Source organism: Phallusia mammillata, chromosome 2 (genome assembly GCF_965637545.1).
Source record: "Phallusia mammillata chromosome 2, kaPhaMamm4.hap1.1, whole genome shotgun sequence".
NCBI lineage: Eukaryota > Metazoa > Chordata > Ascidiacea > Phlebobranchia > Ascidiidae > Phallusia > Phallusia mammillata.
This window is the reverse complement of record NC_137253.1, coordinates 29,694,538-29,714,691: the sequence shown is the minus strand read 5'-3', so window position 1 is coordinate 29,714,691 and position 20,154 is coordinate 29,694,538. Positions and strand designations below refer to the sequence as shown.

The 20,154-nt window shown below is 35.1% G+C and overlaps 3 protein-coding genes across 4 annotated transcripts; 1 reads left to right on the top strand and 2 right to left on the bottom strand.

The window, feature by feature from the left end:
* Positions 1–40: 40 nt before the first annotated feature.
* On the top strand, positions 41–4,504 carry LOC145214909 (delta(3,5)-Delta(2,4)-dienoyl-CoA isomerase, mitochondrial-like). Of its 2 annotated transcripts, none has more exons than XM_080083531.1 (8): positions 41–174; positions 853–973; positions 1,463–1,590; positions 2,017–2,141; positions 2,302–2,415; positions 2,947–3,089; positions 3,677–3,827; positions 4,137–4,504. In XM_080083531.1, exons 1-8 carry the CDS (start codon positions 141–143, stop codon positions 4,239–4,241), a joined length of 921 nt encoding a protein of 306 aa, XP_079939657.1. In that variant the 5' UTR covers positions 41–140; the 3' UTR covers positions 4,242–4,504. The 2 variants fall into 2 exon arrangements, with proteins under 2 accessions (XP_079939657.1, XP_079939658.1); XM_080083532.1 differs by lacking the exon at positions 41–174 and adding an exon at positions 564–673.
* On the bottom strand, positions 4,435–10,588 carry LOC145214907 (uncharacterized). The gene is made up of 9 exons (XM_080083529.1): positions 10,431–10,588; positions 10,032–10,194; positions 9,582–9,621; positions 9,346–9,510; positions 9,147–9,284; positions 8,822–9,032; positions 6,971–7,155; positions 5,915–6,029; positions 4,435–4,708 (listed from the first exon to the last, which is right to left on the bottom strand). Exons 1-9 carry the CDS (start codon positions 10,491–10,493, stop codon positions 4,526–4,528), a joined length of 1,263 nt encoding a protein of 420 aa, XP_079939655.1. The 5' UTR covers positions 10,494–10,588; the 3' UTR covers positions 4,435–4,525.
* Positions 10,589–11,288: 700 nt separating this feature from the next.
* LOC145214908 (uncharacterized) lies at positions 11,289–19,613 on the bottom strand. Its single transcript, XM_080083530.1, has 8 exons — positions 19,382–19,613; positions 19,002–19,177; positions 18,421–18,544; positions 17,634–17,924; positions 17,152–17,325; positions 16,193–16,246; positions 15,901–15,991; positions 11,289–13,176 (listed from the first exon to the last, which is right to left on the bottom strand). The coding sequence occupies exons 1-8, from the start codon at positions 19,479–19,481 to the stop codon at positions 12,927–12,929; spliced, it is 1,260 nt and encodes a 419-aa protein (XP_079939656.1). The 5' UTR covers positions 19,482–19,613; the 3' UTR covers positions 11,289–12,926.
* Between the last annotated feature and the right edge of the window lie 541 nt (positions 19,614–20,154).

Sequence of the window (20,154 nt, the reverse complement as noted above, 5' to 3'; positions counted from 1 at the left end):
AACAAAAAAAATCGTGAAAAAAATTCGAGTCATTTTTGTGAAGTCACGCGTAACGAGTCGACCTTTGGCCGGGATTTGTAAACAAGAAGTTGAAGACAAATTTGTTGATAAATTCTTTACAAGTTAGGTTAGCGGGAAGCATGCTTCGATTCGCCGTAAGGAGTCTGTCTAAAGGTAATTTTTTGCTTGTGCTAAAGTTGTTAGTGTGAAATATATGTCTTTTAAAACTTTTGTTATTTTTTATATTTTAAAATATTAAATGTATAAGACCAAAGAATGCCGAGCAAATCAAAAATCTTCCAGTTTAAAACGTATTAAAGGGTTGTAGTATTTTAAACTGTTATATTAAAACCAATAGTCAGTTAGACTCTTGGTGTTTGTTTACTATAGATTTGAGTCATTAAATCCTGTCAAGCACCCAATTAGTTAAATTTTGCTTTTATAGTGTTTTTTCGATTGTATAGCAGTACACAATTACAGACAAAGAAAATTGGATGTACAGGAGAATTTGGTTAATTTCATAGGAATAGTAAATCTTAATCTTTCAATTGGAAAACCTTACGCCTACATTTAGTCGTTTTTTTGCTTTTAGTTGCATACTCAGCTTGGTAAATCAGTTATGTGATTAACTAGGTTTATCTGTAGAACCGAAATGTCTTTGTGTGCACTAAATGTGAGTAAAAATGCCAGATAAAAAAAAATCAATAAAAACAAATTTGAACTAGACTGAGGTATTTTTTTAGATTGTTTTCAGCTAATGAAGTCCATTATTTTTATCTTAATTATTGTGTTGGATACTTTTTCTAAATTTAAAACTTGTTATGTAGTGCTTATGCCTGTATTTCATTTTAGCACCTACTACGTTTGCCAATATCACAGCAGCCAAGATGTCATGCGACACAAATGCTTACAAATTTGAAAGCCTTGCTGTCTCTTCACCAAAAGAGCATGTGCTCCATGTGGAATTCAACAGGTTGGACTTTCCATTTTGCTAATAAACCAAAGTTGTTTGACTAACTTTTTAGTTCAAACATCACCAGTTTAAGAGGTTGGCACAACTGTTTTCCAAAGGCTTAAATCAGTTCAAAACATGCCATACTTTTTAAGCCCAAAAGCTTATGCATCATTGCCAGTGTAAAACCAAGATATTTTATAGATTTTGGTTAATCACATACTTAATATATCAAGTTATTTTTATGCAACTGACTGACAGTACATGATGGTGGGATTTTATATTCCTATGTAGTTAGATAGAAATGCATTAACCCGAACGCCTATTGTTTAAAGTAAGCAAACTATATGGCATTTTTAATTTCTACTCAATTATGTGAAAAATGTGTTGACCTGAATGTCTACTGTTTCAAGATTAGCAAATTATTATCTTACACTAAAAGTAGGTCCATAAAAAAAACTACTCAATTTAGTTTTTATCGAATTGTTTCATATTTTATGTGTTTTCTAGGGAAAAACAATTAAATTCCATGACTGCTGCCATGTGGTCAGATATGATAACTTGCTTTAACCAAGCTGCAAAGGATGCAGACGTCAGATCAATTATTCTTTCCGGCAGAGGACGTGTGTTTACAGCAGGTAATACATTTACGGACTAGAGTGGAATTGTTTTGAAATTGGATGCTTACAACTTATTTGCTGAGTTGAATTTTTGGCGTTCAGATAGGATGCCTAAATAAAATTAATACCACACCTTACCCAATGTATTTGTTTCTTTCTAATTAGCTGCAACTACACATGTTTTGCATATATTATACAAGCCTTCATCAAATGAATGCAAACTTTGTATAATTGTTAACAATTTTTAATACAATGTATTTATCATTCATACAAGTTTACTTAAATAACCAGAGAGTTACTTAGAGCTTACCTAAAACCAGAGAGTCCAGTTTTTGGTCAAGCTGATTTTAAATTCTTGTCCATTGTTTTACAGTCAATGCCAAGTATGTGCTTTAGATTAAAGTATCTAGTTATTGTGGAATACCACATTTAATGTCATTTCAGGACTTGACCTAATGCAGGCAGCTCAGACTTTGCAACCAGCTGGTGACAAAGATGTTGCAAGGAGAGCTTTTGAGTTGAAACAGTTCATAGAACTAGCTCAAAACAGCTGCACTGTCATTGAAAAGGTTCATCTCTTGTTACTGTTTAATGCAAATTTTGTTGTTAACAAGCTTCCTGTGAATGTACATTTAAAGTAGGATGTGTTTTGATGCACAAACTTGTACACTGGCTGTGTATGAATATATTACACAACAAATATATTAAAACTTGCGGTTTTATTCACAGTGTCCAAAACCAGTATTGGTTGCAATTCACGGTGCCTGTATCGGTGGAGGAATGGACGTAATTACTGCTTGTGATATCAGACTATGCACAGAAGATGCTTATTTCTCCATAAAGGTATAACTTGGAATATGTTGCTGTTGACCTATATGTAGTAAGGTTGACAGTGTATTCTGAAATATTCAAACGGCTATTGGTAGTGGTGGAGTTCAGCAGGTTCGCACCGGTTCTATAGAACCATCTCACAAAATTTTATGAGATCAGCAAACCAGTTAGCATTACTGGTTACTGTCAATGGACTTTTGCAACAGTACCAGCTGAAAAATATGACTTTTGTGATAGAACCAGCTGACAAAAAATTTGAATCTCACCACTGGCTATTGGTATAAAAACATAATGTTCTAATATCTAAAAAGTACCGATAAGTCTTCTCAGTTCAGCTGTTGGCATGACAAACAATGTGTACTGTCTGCAGCTAATCTAAAATTTGATTTGTGAAAAGCATTACCATTATTCTGCAAGCACAGCATTGTAGCAAACAGTTTGGTAACAATATAATGTGTGTGTGTGTGTCACCTTGTTGTGGTGAAGTACGACAGCAATGACCTTTTTGAACCTAGGATATCAATATTTTTTTGTTTGTTTCAGGAAATTGATGTAGGTCTTGCAGCAGATATGGGAACATTGCAGCGAATGCCAAAAATAATTGGCAACGAGGGTCTGGTCAGGGAATTGGCCTATACCGCGAGAAAAATGGGGTCTGCAGAAGCAAAGGAGTGTGGCTTGGTCAAGTAGGTTTGACATTTGTAGATTCTGCCATGGTCATCAGGTTATAACATTGTCATGGAACTCAAAATTATGTCAGAGATGTTTAGATGGAAATCAAAGAGTAAATGTTTCATTCAATTAAATTGCTACTGTTTACCAAGGACATTTTCTGACCGAAATTGTCAAAGTGACCTGTTATATAAACATGCAGAGAGCTTTTGTCTAAGACAGGGGTGTTTACACTTTTGTCAAAATGTGAGCTACTTATAAAATGACCAAGTCAAACTGATCTAGCCTCTACTAAAATGCAAAACATACAATGCATGTTGATGTACTTTGCATAACTGGTCTGTTGTATCACCTGTTTGAAAAAAAAAATTGGCAATGCTGCCCTTGTACATTAAGTTACAGATTAGATGATTCTGGTGTTACATATTTAATGTCATATGAACTTTAGAGATCAACTGGTAGATTATGCTTGGTGTATTAAGTCCATATGGTCTGAGCTACACATGGTAGTGTAAATGTTACTGTCAACACTTTTGGTCTGTGACTCTGTGTGTGTAGGGTTTCTTGGAAATTGTAACATTAATTCCATTATCGTTTGCAGCAAAGTATTTAGTGACAAAGATAAGCTGATGGAAGGTGTGATTGAACTTGCCTCGATGATTGCAAGTAAAAGTCCTGTTGCTGTGCAAAGTACAAAAGTGAACATGAATTATGCAAGAGACCATTCTGTGGCAGAAGGATTGGAATATATGGTAAAGATTGTTGCTTAACTGATATTTTAAGTAACTTAAATACAGTAACCTCAGGTTCAGACCTGTTCAAAGCAAAAATAATGTCCGGATTAACCGATGTCGATTAGTTGAAGCTTTACCATAATACAAATCATTTGTACCTCGAGTTTTGCCTGAAATATACATATACAGATCAGTGGCATTGGGTTTTGAGTTGAATCAGCAAGACCTCTCAATGGGCACCTTAAAAATTCTTACAGTATCTCATAACTTCTAGTTTATTACATGCACAGTATGCATGTAGATGCCTTATTTTTACTTTGTGCTTAGAAATCTTGGAACATGTCGATGTTACAAACCGAAGACCTCATGAAATCAGCTCAGGCCCTAATGATGAAGAAAACACCAGCTGATGTCAAGTTTTCAAAATTATGATTTTCCATCCTTTTTTTGCTTGATATTTAATTTTTGACTTTTTTTGCAATAAACAGTTCCAATTATGGAAAAATATACGGAGGATGCAACAGAAAATTAGTTCAGTTTTTGTAAATGTTATTTTTTCTTTGTTTTTTTACGCCAGGTTACTTATGTGATTTAATTCAGTTTCTTCAAATTGAAATTTGATTGCCACAATATCTCATAATGTTGTATTTCATTGCAAATAAGGTGCAGTTTAAAAAAATACATTCTACAATACACATTTCAGAATCAATGATCCATTATATTCCACTTTTCAGCTTGCGTAGGTTGTACTGGATTGCATAAGATCTATCTAAATAGCTCTCCGATGCCGGTGTAGTCTTTAATCCACCTTTCAAATTTGCTTGTCCAGATTTTAATTGTAAGCTTGTAAGGTTTTCTTTGGGGCGTATTGACGACCGTAGATCGAGGCAAGTGTCAGCCTAATGTCATGAAAAAATTTGTTAGCAAATTGTTTTCCAGAAGTTAAAACAAATTAAGAAGATCTTCATTATTATTACATTTTTTCTGTAAAAAAACAGAACTGCAAACAATGCATACTTCATGCAAAAAGAGTCACAACTTCAATAAGTAAAATAACGGCCGAAATAGATGTAAAAAGTGACGATTTATTATTTAAGCATTTTGGCCAATGCTCATGTTATTTTGCATAAATGCAATTTAGGGCGGTATGTTTCGCAGTAAACTCAAAACAGATCTGTGTATAGCCTTCCAAAGAGTCATAATGTTCATGAAAAATTTATAATTTTTGGAAAAAATTGAGTGTTATGTTCAAGCAAAAGTTTAACATACAGTTTAAGCCAGTGGTTCTTAACTGGGGGGGCGCCAGACATTTCCAAGGGGGGCGTGAGCCAAAAGTTAAATAAAAAAAAGTATTTAACTGTACACTCACCTCCCCCTAAAATTAATTTTGCAAGTGTAATGTATTGTTTGTGAGCACATATGTTTTTAAAATAAACGAATATTATAATGCATTACCTTATGGCGTAAGACAAATTTTGAATATTGACATACATGACAAAGTTTTTAGTTTGTCAGTTTAAAACAGGGGTCACCAAGTTTTTAAACTGCGGGTCGGATAATTTTATTAATCATGCTCAAAAGCTGCATGGGTTACAAGGCCTGACGCAGACTTTCCCAAACTGGAACTCGCGAGGCGACTTTGACGAGACCGCAAAGGGATGTCTTCCCACGATCTAATTTGTATTCAGATTGTGCCGCTGTTTAATTGTAAAATTATGAAAAATATAGAAGTGTCACATACCAACTAATGTATGTTTATCTACCACAAAGAACTAAAACGGCAATTGTTCGCAAACAATTACTATTATTTGCTTTGTCTGTGACGTAACAAACTGCTTTTGGATGATACTTATGCCTTGTAATCCTGTTAGACCAGGCAAAATTGTTACTAAAATGTATTCTGCATGTTTGCACAATCTTTAACGCCCCAGGCCTGTAATTAAATGATACCTGATTTACAACATAGGCAAGGGAAACTTCTGGTAGTTCCATTGCTGCATGTGTTCGAAAAAAATGTCGTTTTTTGCCTGTTTCAGGGGGGCGTGGACAAAAAAAGGTTAAGAACCGCTGGTTTAAGCTTTAATTAGTAAACATTAATGTTATACCTCTGACTTGGGCACCCTCTTTGGTACAGTGTTATGCCAACCCAGTGCACAGTGATCTGGAAGAGCAAGAGAGTCAGCTCCATCATGATGTTTTGATCCATGTTTTGGTCTGTATCTAAATAGTAAGGTTGCACACATTGTGGCACATCTTAATTGACTAACACTAAATCAAGGTACTTAGGCTAGCAATTTACATGCAAACATTCTAAAGATTGCAGAAACCATACAGCTTGATAAAAATTTTAACTTTAAAGTGGAAACTCATTTCAGGCCATAGACCACCATTCAATTTGAAAGAATATTGTTAACCATTTAATTTTTAAGTGCTGTTAAAAAACATACACAGCAAGCACGATGGCTTTATACCAGGGGTTCCCAACCTGTGGTACGCATACCACTGAAGGGTTTTCAGGTGGTACGCGAGTAGCTTCTGTTTTGTTTACAAAAACCTCGATTTGCAACTTTATATTTTGTTTATCTGATTTTGTTTACAAAAAAACATTCCCCAGGCCTATTGTCATTGTTATGTAACTATTCCTGTTGTTTCGTATCATTACGATCTTCAAAATACAGATCATGTCAATTCTCAACAAAAATGCTATGAAAAGCCGAACAACGCTGCGGCACAGTGGGCATTAATTATGTCAAATGATTGCTCTTGATAGATATCAATTATCATCTACTGTTTTGTAGCTTAAGCTAGTGTTGAATAAAATATGATTCGAACAAATTAGTTGTTCTGTAAGAAGTGGTACCATAGAGCACAGTGGTACGCGTTGCAGTGCAGAGCGTCCAAGGGGTACGGGATCGTAAAAAGGTTGGGAACCCCTGCTTTATACAGTGGTGGTATTAAAATGTTTTTCAGCCGATTTTATCACAAAAGTCATATTTTTCAGCCGGTTCTGTTACAAAAAGTCCATTTCCAGTTGTTGTTTTTCCAGAACTATTTCCAGTTTATCATCAAATATTGCCACCCAGAATGATAAGTTATCATGATTCAGTTAAAAAAAACTGCCTTAAAATCGAAAAAAAAAAACACTGTAACAAGCAGCATACCTGTATGGGGATATAAGTGATGCTTTGGGAATTGAAACTCTGATGTATCGAGGTGATGAAGTAGTTCCAGGTCTGCCACAGTCATTAGGATCCACTGGAACAGGAAATAATCGCTTGTTTATTGTATAGTTGACAATCCGTGAATCTCTTGTATCACTTGGATCTGGGCTTCTTGCTGACTGCCCCTGAAAACATACAAGAAGATTTGTGATGGGACGGGTACTCGGTATCGCACGATTGTAGTGGTATCGATACTCGGTATCGGAATATTTTGTCTCAGTTTTCAACACCAACGTGCGAGTAGCGAAGGCCGATTTACACCATAAGAATATGGGCAACTTTATGCCAATATTTGCTTCGGACAGTACAAAATTGGAAAAAAGTTCCGCCAGTTTACGTATATCTTTTTCGTTATCGTGTAGAGATTACACTTTTCGGCACATGTGTGTGCCCCCCGACCATGGCAGATAAATTAGCCAATGATATACAACTAAGTACAACACTACACTTAAGTACTTGGTAATTGTACTCGGTATCGAAGGTATATACATGTGGTACTCGGTATCGGTACTCGCTTCAAAACCTGGTACCGTCCCATCACTAAAGAGGAACCTGGTAGATCGCAAGTCCAGTTTGTTAATCTGTTTTATCCAGTAAACCAGAATGTGTACAAGATTGTGGAGAGCAGGGATGTGCAACAATTTTGAAAGGGTCACAATTTGCATTTATAATAATGCTGAGGGTCAGTCAATAAACCGACACATACACTTTGAGGTAAAATTAAAAGTATAAAACATTGGACTACTTGACGAAGTCAGTGCAGGCCACGTAATTGGCTGTCACGGGCCGTAGTCTAGCCAGCCAGCAGGCTGTATCTTTCTTTGCCTCTGAGTTAAATATGTCAATATTTTTTTAGACTCAGACTTTCGGTCGATTCGAATAACAGCCAGCAATAGGCTTTGTTCTTTGATACAAGGGGAAAGGGAAAGTCGGAGTCTGAAAATTATGAACTGACTTCACAGCCCTGATCTGTGAGAAGTTTGGTTTTCAACCACATGCACAAAAGTTACTAGTGATGGGACGGGTACCCGGTACTCGGTATCGAACGATTTCAGTGGTATCGATACTCGTACTCGGTATCAAAATATTTTGTCTCAGTTTTCGATACCAACGTGCGAGTACCGAAGGCCGATTTACACTATAAGAACACTGAAAACTTTGTGCCAATATATGCTTCGGACAGTACAAATTTGGGAAAAAGTTCCGCCAGGTTATGTATTTTTTTCGCTATCGTATGGAGATTACTTTTTTCTGCATGTGTGTGTGCATGCCTGTACGCTGGCCATGGCAGTTAAATTAGCAGGTGATATACAACTAAGTACAACAATGTACTTAAGTACTCGGTAATCGCTTCAAAACCTGGTATCGTCCCATCACTAAGAGTTACCAAACTTTTTTCACTACAGACCACATAAGTTTAAATAATGATTTGCGCGGGTTGAATAGTTTACATGCCCCAGCGTAAATTGTATAATCTCATCTTCACAGCAATGCTTGAATATTACCTCACAAGTAACGAAAGATGGCAATTGTTTGTGCACAATTAACACTTGTAGTCTTGTAATATAAATTCTACATATCGTGACAGGAAAACTTTTAGAAGAAGTAGATTAATTTTTTGATGTTACAAAGTTATCAATACCATTTGGGAAACCAAAATTTGTAGTTGCATGAATTTAGGGGCCAAGGGCCGTAGTTTAAGGAGACCAGTACATGCCAAAAAAGAAATACACAAACAACCAGTGTTTCATTTATTCCGTTGAGATGTATTTCCAACACACACACACATACCTGCAGTTTCATTTGAGGTGACAATTCATGTAATGGAGTTTTTGGTGTTTTCAAAATATCATTCCAACACCGTTTGCTGTGACAATCAGAGCGATTCAATTTTCTAAACTCCTTCATTTCTTCAAGAAAGGATTCTGATTGCTCTGCCCCAGGCTCATCATTCTCAATATTACCAGCAATCCAGTCATATCCCAAGAGCGGAGGTTCGGAGCTACGAAAACAACATTTACCATATGTTTGGCTCTTCATTAGCTTATGTCCAACTCAGAATGCCTGTGCCATTGCATTTCAAGACTGTTTGTTGTTTTAATTTGTTGTGTATTACCGTATTTCCTTTCGTTGTGGTGTTTTTAACACACTAGATTGTGTCATGTCAAAGTTTCTTTCTGAAATTGGTTTGCTAGTTCCAGTTTTAACAAGAATTGATATTGGTTCCTTCATTTGTTCCGTGGCCCTGTATGGTCTGTAAGTGATATGTCAAGGTTAATGTGGTGTTTTTATGACAATATGGTAAAGCAGTTTACCTGGTGTTTCCAGCATCTGTTAACATGGGTTGACCTTGAGGTGTTTCGGTAAAGGTCAAATTTTTTCCTTTGTCCGACTGATGCTTCAAAAAGTTGGATATAATTTCATACTTTGGCGAAGAGGGTGATGCTGGGTTGGGACTTTTTATCAGAGGTGTTGGCAATCTATTAAAATCCCAACCATAAGTCAAACTAAATATTATACAACAGCTTAAAAGCAAACTTAAAATACTAACCTAACTCTTTTCTGCTGTTTGGTTTTCTTCTTTAAAATGCCTAACCATAAAAAATACACAATTAAATAAATAAGTCTGTTGTCCCTTGTGAAATAAAACAAATATACTATGATGACAGAATCCAAAAAGTTTAATTACAGATAGAAACTAATTGAAATGTGTTATGAAACAAGAACTGTGTTGCCATTTTCTCCGGGTTCAAGTCAATTAAAGCAACATTATTACTTTCTGTGAAATATATATATACAGTGTTTTTTAAACCATGGCCAACAAAAAACTGATGTAATATGTTTGTTAAATTGTTTAGCAGACCCACATTTCATCAAGGAGTTATCAAAAACATGATATTACTCTACCAAAGCAATTTTTCAACACATACTAGAAAATCTCTTTCAAGGGACAAAACTTAAGAATCACTAAAAATGTAGTGGAACAATTAATTGATCTAACCTGGTGACTTTGTGAGTACATTTCGTGCATGAGTAAGCAGTCTTCCCGATTTTCTCAATGCATCTCCTCCGTTTCGATTCGCCACAGTTGAAGTTAGAGGGGCAGCATTTATCAATCGTGGGTCTGAGTGTTTTGCAGCGACAATTAACCTTGAAATCTCAACCTGCATAATTATATGAAATTTTTTTTAAATTCAAATCATCCACGTTTCAGAATTTGTTGGCAATGAAAAAAAAACATGTTTTCATGCCACACTTTAATTAAACAAAATCTTGAAACAGCCTTTTCAGAAAATAAACCTTTAAATGCCCCGAGTTCGTAAACAGTAAACACAAAACGTAGTTTTCTGTACAACGGATTTTTAGTTTTGAAACAACACATATCATTGAATATTTTTACCTGCGATTGCTTTAGACGCTGTAGCAGCTTCTTGTTGGCATCGCGAAGTTCAACGTCTTCCATGATGACAACGAAAAGCGATAAAAGTGAAATGAAACAGCAAAACAAACCTCTCAGCAAAAGATGCCCCCAAAAAACTTCAAAATAACCGCACAAGAAATATGACATAGAAATCAAACTTTTACTTGTTTATTTTTTTCGTGTCATTTGACAAAACATAGTCAAAAATGTACTTTGGAATTAAAACTTTACCAAACTTATAAAATTGCACTAATACAATTGACAGCGGTACATTCGTGACAAAATTAAGGCGCCCTTGATATTGATTTTGACACAGTAACACGTGATAGCTGGCCGTCAGAGGTGTGTGACGTCTGTAGGCTTGTTTAACGTCACTATTATAAATTAATCTCGCATTTCTGCGTTGTAAGCAGATCGATGTAGCGGCGCAAAAAACGTCTGCTTTATGTTGTCTTTGCCTAGCTTGTGCGTCAAACATGCAGCTAACACGATTTAAACAGGTATTTGACCAGATATTGAAAGCGAATGTGGAATTTCAATGGATCCAATGTTTAACAATTTGTTGTGGCGTTTCCAGTAATAGCACCACAAATTTTTTAAAGAGTGGTTCTCAATATTTTTAAATCTCATTTACCCTAAAATGTGAAATTACCAGGGTAATTTACCCAAAAGTCAAGAAGCACTTTGTTAAACCGTCTGTTTTCAGATGTTTCTTTAGTTTTTCAAGGATTATCTCCTAAGTAAGCATTGTGTGTAAAGTCAATACAGCAGAAACGGCTCTTCGTGCTGGTACTGTCGATTTCCTATTGTTGTTTGTTTGACACTACACCACCCAGGTTAACAGTTTTAGGCATTTATTTCCACCACGCAGTGACTGCCTCCAAACAAACTTCTCAAACAAGCACAAATTTACAACACTAATGTGACGTCACATACGTTGACAATGGTGCAGTGTTAGGTACATTATCAAATTAGAATTTTAGGAACAATGACTAAACGACAATGGATTGTTGCAATGAAAACGAAATACAACACAAGTGAATTTGGCATAGATGTGATTGCGAAATGAACAAACATTTTTCCTAATTTCCACTTTTTGTGAGAAGGCAAATTTTACTAAACAACAATTAGGCTACAATACGTGTCACATATTTTGCAGTACAATTCAGTAATACTCTCTGTGCAACCGGTAAACGAAATGGAAAAGTTACTTTACTTTGTATTTTGTTATTCTTGTCAATTTTGGATTTGTCATGGCCAAAGGTGGTAAAATGTTTCGTGAAGTAATTTACATCAAATACACAGAAGTTAATACATTTTTTTGTAATGTCAATTAAAATCGTATGAGGTACTAAGATTGAATTGTTTAGTTTGTGAACTTGTAAAAAAACTTTGAAATTGCAATGCAAGCACACAGACATACATATATTAACTTCTACTCTAATGGGACAAAACATTAAAGCACATTTAAACTTCTTACTAGAATAAGTCAATTTTGTGCGAGGCATTCTTGTCCTAGTATAACGCCAGAAAACACATAAGGGAGCAACAAATGTTTGCATATCGCGGGAAATACGAAATGGTGTAGCAATACACACAAAATGCAACATACTTACAATAAATTTTTGCACGCCTATACATTTCAGTCACAGATGGAACAAACGCCAAATATTTTGGAATTAAAACTATACAATTTTTATAATCAGTTCAAGGCATTTTGAAATATACTTTTGAATTTCGGATTGCGCATTTTTAGACCATCAAAACAAGAAGGTAATTTAATACGATTGGGGTCAAAATTGTTTGTGACCAATGACAAAAGCACAAATTATACCCAGTTATATCAAACAATACTACAAGTCGGAAAGGCAGGCAAATTTAAATATTTTTTTGGTGCATGTTTTCTATGGGGCACCGAAAAAGGTAAAATATTCGTTTTGGATTTTGATTGGGTCATTTTGGTGTGCAAAATATTAGCAGCCTTAAATTCTGCTGTACCATGGAGTTGACCAGCGTGGGAAAACCCTTCAGTGACGCAAGCATGGCGTAACAAAGGCGTTTGTGAACAATAAACGGGTGATATCAGAGCGAAGTGGAACTAGTGCAGCTACACAAGCGAGTAAATTACTTTTTTGCCGGTCGCTTACCATAATGGTAAGGTACAGTGACAAAACACAGTTGACAAAAAGGGAAAAAATTCCATGTTTCGGTTTCGGCTATAGAAAGTCAAAAAATTCCAGGATTGAGTTTTAGTCAATGGACTGTTGTCGTATTGATGGTTGAAGAAATAAATTACCCAAATAGTTCTTCTCACAGACTTGTGTTGTACGTAAAACGGGATTTGTGTCAATGAGAATCCATACTAGTTCTTCAGGCGGCCAAAAAGACACTGTGTTGGGGTACAAAAAAAACTACAAAAATACACAGGACAATAAATAAAAGACACAAAAATACGTAGAGAATCGCGGAACTGAACTAAAAATCATATTGCGACGCACATTTTTCGCCTGTGCACTCATCACACTGTGGCCCTGAGTGACAATTTGACTCAGGAAGGCTTTCTGTTTCCTGCAACCTGTCTCTCAGTTCACAAGGCCTCTCACAAGTCTCAGGATCGTTCAGTAATGCTTGTACTGAAGAATCGACCGCCACGTAACATACACAGGACTCGAGACCACCTGAACTACGGCAGGGCTTGCGTTTTCCGGCATGTGATATTCGAGATCTGTGAAATAGTAGAATTTAGTTCAGTGGTGCCAGAACGTTTGATAAAATAAATCACGTCATTTTGTTAGCGCAATCAGAGTTGTAAACAGGCCTGAAATTGGAGCCCAAACCCGGCTAGAACTCTAATCGTTTTTGAGAAGCCCGTTTAGGCCCGAAAGTTTGATTGGCAGCCCAATATATTGAACCCACAGAAAGGACCAAGACGACATACACAATAGACAATTGGTCTTGAACAAGGGTGTTTTAGGGCTGTTTGACATTAGGTCAGGTCCAACAACTGGCTACTTAGCTAGTTTTTTATTCAAACAAATACTGACACAGAGTGTAAAGTCGGGCTCAAATCAAGCCCGTTATTTTGAAGAAACCTAAGCCCGACTTACAACTCTGAGCGCAACAGGGTACATCTGATCAGTACAAATTTAATAAACAGATCCGTATGTAATATGTGTGCGTAAGTTATAGCCTACCCTGTTTCTATAATACATGACATATTACGACAGAAATTTCTGTAATCTATCATCCAAATTTTGCCTCCAGTGGGAAATGGAACATTAACCACGTAAAATCGCTGTGACGTTAATAGCAACGTATTTTGTGGCGATTTCATCTTTTCCTTACATAAGTCTGACGTTAATGCAACCTTCAAAACAAAACCGCTGCTGGTATTTTACACCTTAGGTGAGAAAACAGGTGCTATGATTAAATTTTATTGGATGTATTAAGGGGAATGTGCCCCCAATTTGAGCTCGTTGTTATGTAAAAAGCCTCAAATGTGAATAGATTTGTTTGCATTCTGCCATTTACATAATTAATTTGTGGTATTTACCAATTTTAGTGTAAATGGTTTCCTTACAATCATGTCAAGATTAAACGTTTATGCCAGCTAGAACGGCCAGCTGCAAAATTGCGCATAATTATTAAATTGAAACGACACAAACAAGTTTCTACACAAAATTGACCTACTTACGGTGTAAGGCAATTTCATGAGACTAAACCTAAAATGCCCAATTCTGTAATGTTTTTAATGATGTAGAATTCATCATGACATTCCAAAACAATTTGTTTACTGGACAAAATAGTTAAATAATAATCGGCGGTGTTTTAAATTGGCGACCTTAAAAGTTTGGTTATTAACTTTATATACTAAAAAAGTTAAACCGGCATATTTGTCCGAAATGTTTTGGAAAACCGGCCTTTGTACTGTATATCACTAGTTCGCGACTTTTGTTTACATATTCTCAACACACGTTTCATGTTGTAGGTTATAATCCCGGAAAGTGACATAACAGAGTAGGTTTGTTTATGTTTATGACGTGCGTCACGCGTCATGTGTAGAGCAGTAGACTATGGATGGAATACTGCATAAGTCAAGCATATGTGTTTTAATGTGACAACATCTGGAAATGACATTAGCGCGCCACACATATACCACAGCTAGCAACTTTTAATCCTTTTCTATGTTTTTCCTAATATTGTTTTCGTTCTTTTTGAAGTCAAAACATCAAAAACTATTGTTACACTATTTACAAAGTAATTATAGCAAATTCGTTTAAATTCGTTACCACAATAGATAAAAGTACCAACAATTGTTCTCATATTAACAAAAAATGACTCTTCGATCTCCGTATGTTGTGTTTATATTTAGGCGTCAATACGGTCTTGATGGGAACGGACAGTTGTTCACACATTTTTGTCACGCCCACCACTTTGCACAGTGCACGCATCTGCACTCATGTGTGCAATTTCAACAACATTGGAGATACGGGTACATGAATTCGTGCATGACTTTTCTGCATAATGTGTTTTCATGCAAGCAATTTTGAGGCTTTGGCATTGGTTGCTTGCATGTTGTATTGCAATTTTTGAAATGACATTTTGCAACAAAGCTAGTTCTGGAAAATTTTAATGCAAAACAAAGTAATCATGGCACGAGAAACGTTTAAGTTTACGTCTGTTTGAGTCTTTTTAGGTCTATTAGACTCAGATCAGTGTGCATGGTTTGAAAACAATTACAATTTTCATTTATGCAAAACAATATAACATATGGGCATATTTTCAATATGCAGCCTAATACCATGGCATGAGTACAAATAACATACATAACCTTTTTGCACATAAACTCAATTTTACAGGCTGTGCCCATATTTACATTGTACTGCAACATTGCATTAGCGGTAAAAATAAAGGAAATTGGCACTGTTAACCACTGTATTACATTATGGAGAGCGGCAAACCTTATTGACAGAACATGTGAGATTAAAATGTGGCTGCATTTGACAGGGTTTAAACACATAGCTGCCAAATGCACAGGCAAATGCCATTTAGAGCTGTATATGGCTGCTTTGCATTTTACATTGAGTAGTCTTGCGATTTTACATTCAACGTTTTAGGGATAACTAAATTATGTTTAAAAATTTACTTTCCACCGTTACTATACAACTAACTGACACTTTATTTATCAATATGTTCATTTACTGTTTATACTTCCTTCAGGAAATGACTAGTGGCCCTATTTGACCTGAAACAAATTTACAAAAAAAGAGACAAATTTAAGAGTACAACACACAATATTATTAGATTGGAGCGAATTTTCAATTGAAGTGAATTTTTTTACACGCTTTTCTACTTGTGACACACATTTAAACTAAAATGTGTACTATTCCTGAGAAACACTAAGTTAACATTATATTAAAGATAAAAAGGTAATTTGAATTCATCCTACCTTCCAAATCTTGATCTCTTTCGTAAGAAACAAACCAGTAGAAGAATCAGTAGTAGGAAAGTTACACCACCACAAATCCATAGCAACAAAGCTGAAAAAACATAAAATGCTATTATTGAATTGCAAAAAAAGTATATTTATCAGAAAAAAATATTATTTTGCATAATAGTTTTACTGACAGTCACTGAGAGTTTAAGGCTGTAATTTAGCAAATAAATAAATAAAATTGTAGTTGGTTGCATTGAACTGATTATTTGAGCAAAGCCGTGTTTTAATACAGAGGCAAACTCACTGTATACGTTTGAGGTTTCTTCTGACACTAAATTTGAATTTGAAGTTTTGTCATCTAAAAACAAAGCAAGTATTAGATCAAAACTTACTAAACACATAACAAAGATTTTTCAAGTTTGACTTTTAAAACGAACCCAACATGATTTACCGGCATTTTATCTGGCTTGTGCAATTGTAAATGTTGCTAATTCAAAACAATTTTTTCTAGCTTCAAAATTTTCCAAAAATAGTACAGTATCTTACTGTGGCATTATTATTGAAATCACTTTCAAAATTGCCAAAAGTTTGACCAGTTTTCTAAAAAAAAGTCGACATAATTCGCTATGTTGGTACTAATAAAGCATTTTTTTTTCTGCAGGACATCAGCTATTGAAGTAGTTCATGGAACAGCAAATTCTCAGTATGTGATAATACTGGGCCACAGAACAACCTAACAACAGTTCCAAGTAAAGCACGATTGATTCTAGACGCTTATCAACCACAACACGGTATTGGTTATGCCTTCTCACAGTTATAAAGCAAAAGGATTTTTGTCTGATTTATTGTTCTAAAAGTTGGTAAAAATCTTATTGTCATGAAATACAATAAATTGAACTAACTATTTTTTTAAATAACCATAAAAAAGGATGCAAATTTTTTGGAGAGTGCTTAAAAACAGAAAATTTACTCAACCAGAAATATTTACCCATGTGACAAATATGCTGACTCAATAGGAGCAAAAATAGGAACACTACAAAATGCAATGATGCAGTAAGCCATGGTTGCAAGATTTGCACCATCAAAAAAGCATTAACTATCCCATTTAAGTCTCAAAAAAGCAGAAAAATTGAGCTACTTACACATGACAAAATTTTAAACATATTTAACTGAAAGCTACTTAAAAAAAGTCTGTGCAATCTTTCCAAGAAGCAGTCAGCAACTGGCATTTTCTGTTGGTTTAGTTGCCAATTTAGCACATACCATTTTCAACTGTTGACGTAAAAACAGAGTTAGGTGCTTGGATTTTCACAGTTCGTGATGTTGTTGATTCTGTGGCAGATGGGCTCGCAGTCGTCGATTTAATGTTGTTCCTAAATTTTGATATTTCTGTTGGACTGTCAGCATCACTCTCAATTAATGAATCTCCAGTTTTACCTAGAAACCATAAATTGGGGGTGAAATAAACTTTTTGCGATCAAGAAAAGCTATTTTTATTACAAAAAAATAATTTATCCGTTATACTAGCAATAAAAAGATACTTTTATGTCATAAAAATAAGTGCTACTTGCCTAAGGTCATGTAATTTAACTTATTTACGGGAAAAAGGGAATGATACTATTAAAGGAGATTTATAAAAATACTAGAACCTGATCCAATAGCAAATTATACGTTTTTTACACAAACTTTTAAACAAAACCAATTCAACTTTTCTGTAGTTATTTAAACAAACACACACACACTACCTGGCTGCTTGGAACTGGATGAATGAACTTGTGGCGTTCTTGTCGAATATAGAGTTGATGTAGTAGGTGTGATTGGGGTAGGGGTTGTCGATAAGGTTGAAGCGACTGTAGTAGTACTTGTTGTGCTACTGGTAGTTGTAGGTGGTGTTGTAGTTAAGGTAGCTGTAGGTGCGGTTGTAGTAAGGGTGGATGTAGGTGTTGTTGTGGTACTTGCACTTGATGAACTGCTTGTTGGTTCGCCAAGGTTCGCTTTCGGATTGGCTGAACTTGAGGAGGCTGGTGGGTTCACAGCTAAAACATATGAATACGGTTGGCTAATAAGTTACTGTATGTGATAATTGTTGTAATTGTCTAATATTGTTGTACTACATTTATGTATGCTAGTTGACTGGCTGATTTGCTATGGCACCTTCAATGGGCCTGGTGACTGTGATTTATATTTGAGTATGCCATGATCGCTGGTCTGCATAGACGCTTCAAGGCTGATCCCAGTTATGAATTTATGTTCATCTTAACTTGTACTACTTTTAGGTTTAGTTTACAAATCATGAGTAGTTTATCAATGCAAATGCAAGTCAAAAACAACTTTTGAAGTCTCGTAGTTATGTAAAGACAATTATTTTTTTTGTCTAAATCATTTACAATAAGAAGCATAACAATAATTTGATCTAATGAACATTAATTGCACATGTCACACAAAAAGGACTTTAATACTTCACTGCCACAAATTTTAATATGACGACATATGTAGGGCCCTTATAAAAGTAATATCAAATATTTTATGCACCTTTAGGAATAAAGGTAGTGTGTGCAGCGAATCCACCAAGTGACCTAACGCCATTTCGATTTGATCCAACAGGGTTTATCCACTTATTTTGCACTGTTATTTTCATCACACCACCTGATTTAGTCTAAAAAAATAAAATGGAAATGCTCTTTTTTAAAAATGAAGGGAAAAAATTCTGCAAATAAAGTACAGGACCTGTAAAGACAAAAATGTAGTTACACTAGTCTGACAAGCAAGTGGTTCTAAAGCGACAAGAGTACATGATATAGTCGAAGGTGCAAAAACGGATGTAAGTTTACCACTGTATGTAATAGCTTCACCAGTAATCCAGCCAATATAACAATACACCAAACTGAACACTTTTATCATTATTAACAGTCCAGTAAAGATATACTACTAGCTTTTGCATGGAGTTGATACATTTATGTTTGTCCAATTATAAACATATTAGGGTACACCACCAATACAAATAAATATAGGTATATTTAAGTTCATTAGATGATTTAATTTTGACACCAGACAATAATCATTCCAAACAGTACAAAAAATACATGATATTCATTTTTAGGTGAAAAACTTACTATGACTCCACTATGAATGCCAGCAACACATAAATTTGATGAAGGAGTATAATTGTTAGTACCCTCGACATGAAAAGGTCTGCTCGATAAGCACTGTTCCGGACATCTCACAGTAAATACTGAATCTGGACTGTAAGTTCCGAGCGAGTCGAGAGTAGCAAAGCATGAAACATTTGCTAATGAATAAAAAAAAAATTGTTTCGTTAAAAGTATTTTTTTAAATGTTTAAATTATAATTAGCAATGCGGAACCAAAAAATCACACTATACTACCATATTTTACGCTACAGTAATGATGACTTATCATAGACTGCTTTGGAAAGATAAGTTTAAGAACAGATATAAACTATTTTTTAAAAACATCAAAACAAAGTTACTTACTAATATCAGTTTGTGGAACAGGCAAAGCACAAATTCTTTGCAAAATTGCTTGTATCACTACAATTTGTATAGTGCTTATAATACTCTGTTTGGCAGACATTTTTGCTGAAATGATCAAAGACAGTTTTTTGCCGCTACATCCTTCAACAACTGAAAATATTTGTTTTCAATTCTGCTGACAAAACAGTTCCACAGTAATGTTTCTGTATTGACTAAAGGTATTTCTGGTGATACACAAGGAAAATATTGTGTATAACATTCTGACCATAAAAGCTCAAAACTTTGACCAAAAAACTTTCAAAAAACATACACCCTGACCAAAAATTTTTAAATATATCCTGACTCTAAACCAAATATCTTGTTTAAATTTACCAAACTGAAACCTATGGATTCCTTAAAAAAAACTATAAAATTATGGACAAAGCCAGTAAGTTGCATTTTTGCTGGTAAAAAAATGGTACTGTCACTTGAAAAAACTTAAATATTTTGAAAAGGCTTTAACACACAGTCATACACATATATACATGTTTATCTTTAAAATTTCTAAAACCATGCCATCAAGGTTTCTTAATCTTATGCCCTCATGCCCTTGTACTTTTTGCCCTCCACAACACGCGAACAGCATGCTACTATATGAATGAATGTGGAATGACACGACAGGTTTATTCCCTTTCACTTCAACGACCCGTCACCCGGCAAGTCACGCTCTATGAGCAAACAATCCCCATTATGATAATTCAAGAGATCACGTAGCTTAATCGCGACACCAAACC

Coding starts and splice junctions, on each gene's coding strand:
- LOC145214909 (XM_080083531.1), top strand. CDS start 141: ATGCTTCGATTCGCCGTAAGGAGTCTGTCTAAAG. Junction 974..1,462: donor CTCCATGTGGAATTCAACAG/GTTGGACTTTCC, acceptor TGTGTTTTCTAG/GGAAAAACAATTAAATTCCA. Junction 2,142..2,301: donor GCTGCACTGTCATTGAAAAG/GTTCATCTCTTG, acceptor TTTTATTCACAG/TGTCCAAAACCAGTATTGGT.
- LOC145214907 (XM_080083529.1), bottom strand. CDS start 10,493: ATGGAAGACGTTGAACTTCGCGATGCCAACAAGAAGCTGCTACAGCGT. Junction 9,285..9,345: donor ACAGATGCTGGAAACACCAG/GTAAACTGCTTT, acceptor TATCACTTACAG/ACCATACAGGGCCACGGAAC. Junction 7,156..8,821: donor CACCTCAAATGAAACTGCAG/GTATGTGTGTGT, acceptor GTATGTTTTCAG/GGGCAGTCAGCAAGAAGCCC.
- LOC145214908 (XM_080083530.1), bottom strand. CDS start 19,481: ATGTCTGCCAAACAGAGTATTATAAGCACTATACAAATTGTAGTGATA. Junction 17,925..18,420: donor CACTACCTTTATTCCTAAAG/GTGCATAAAATA, acceptor CATATGTTTTAG/CTGTGAACCCACCAGCCTCC. Junction 17,326..17,633: donor ATCCAGTTCCAAGCAGCCAG/GTAGTGTGTGTG, acceptor TATGGTTTCTAG/GTAAAACTGGAGATTCATTA.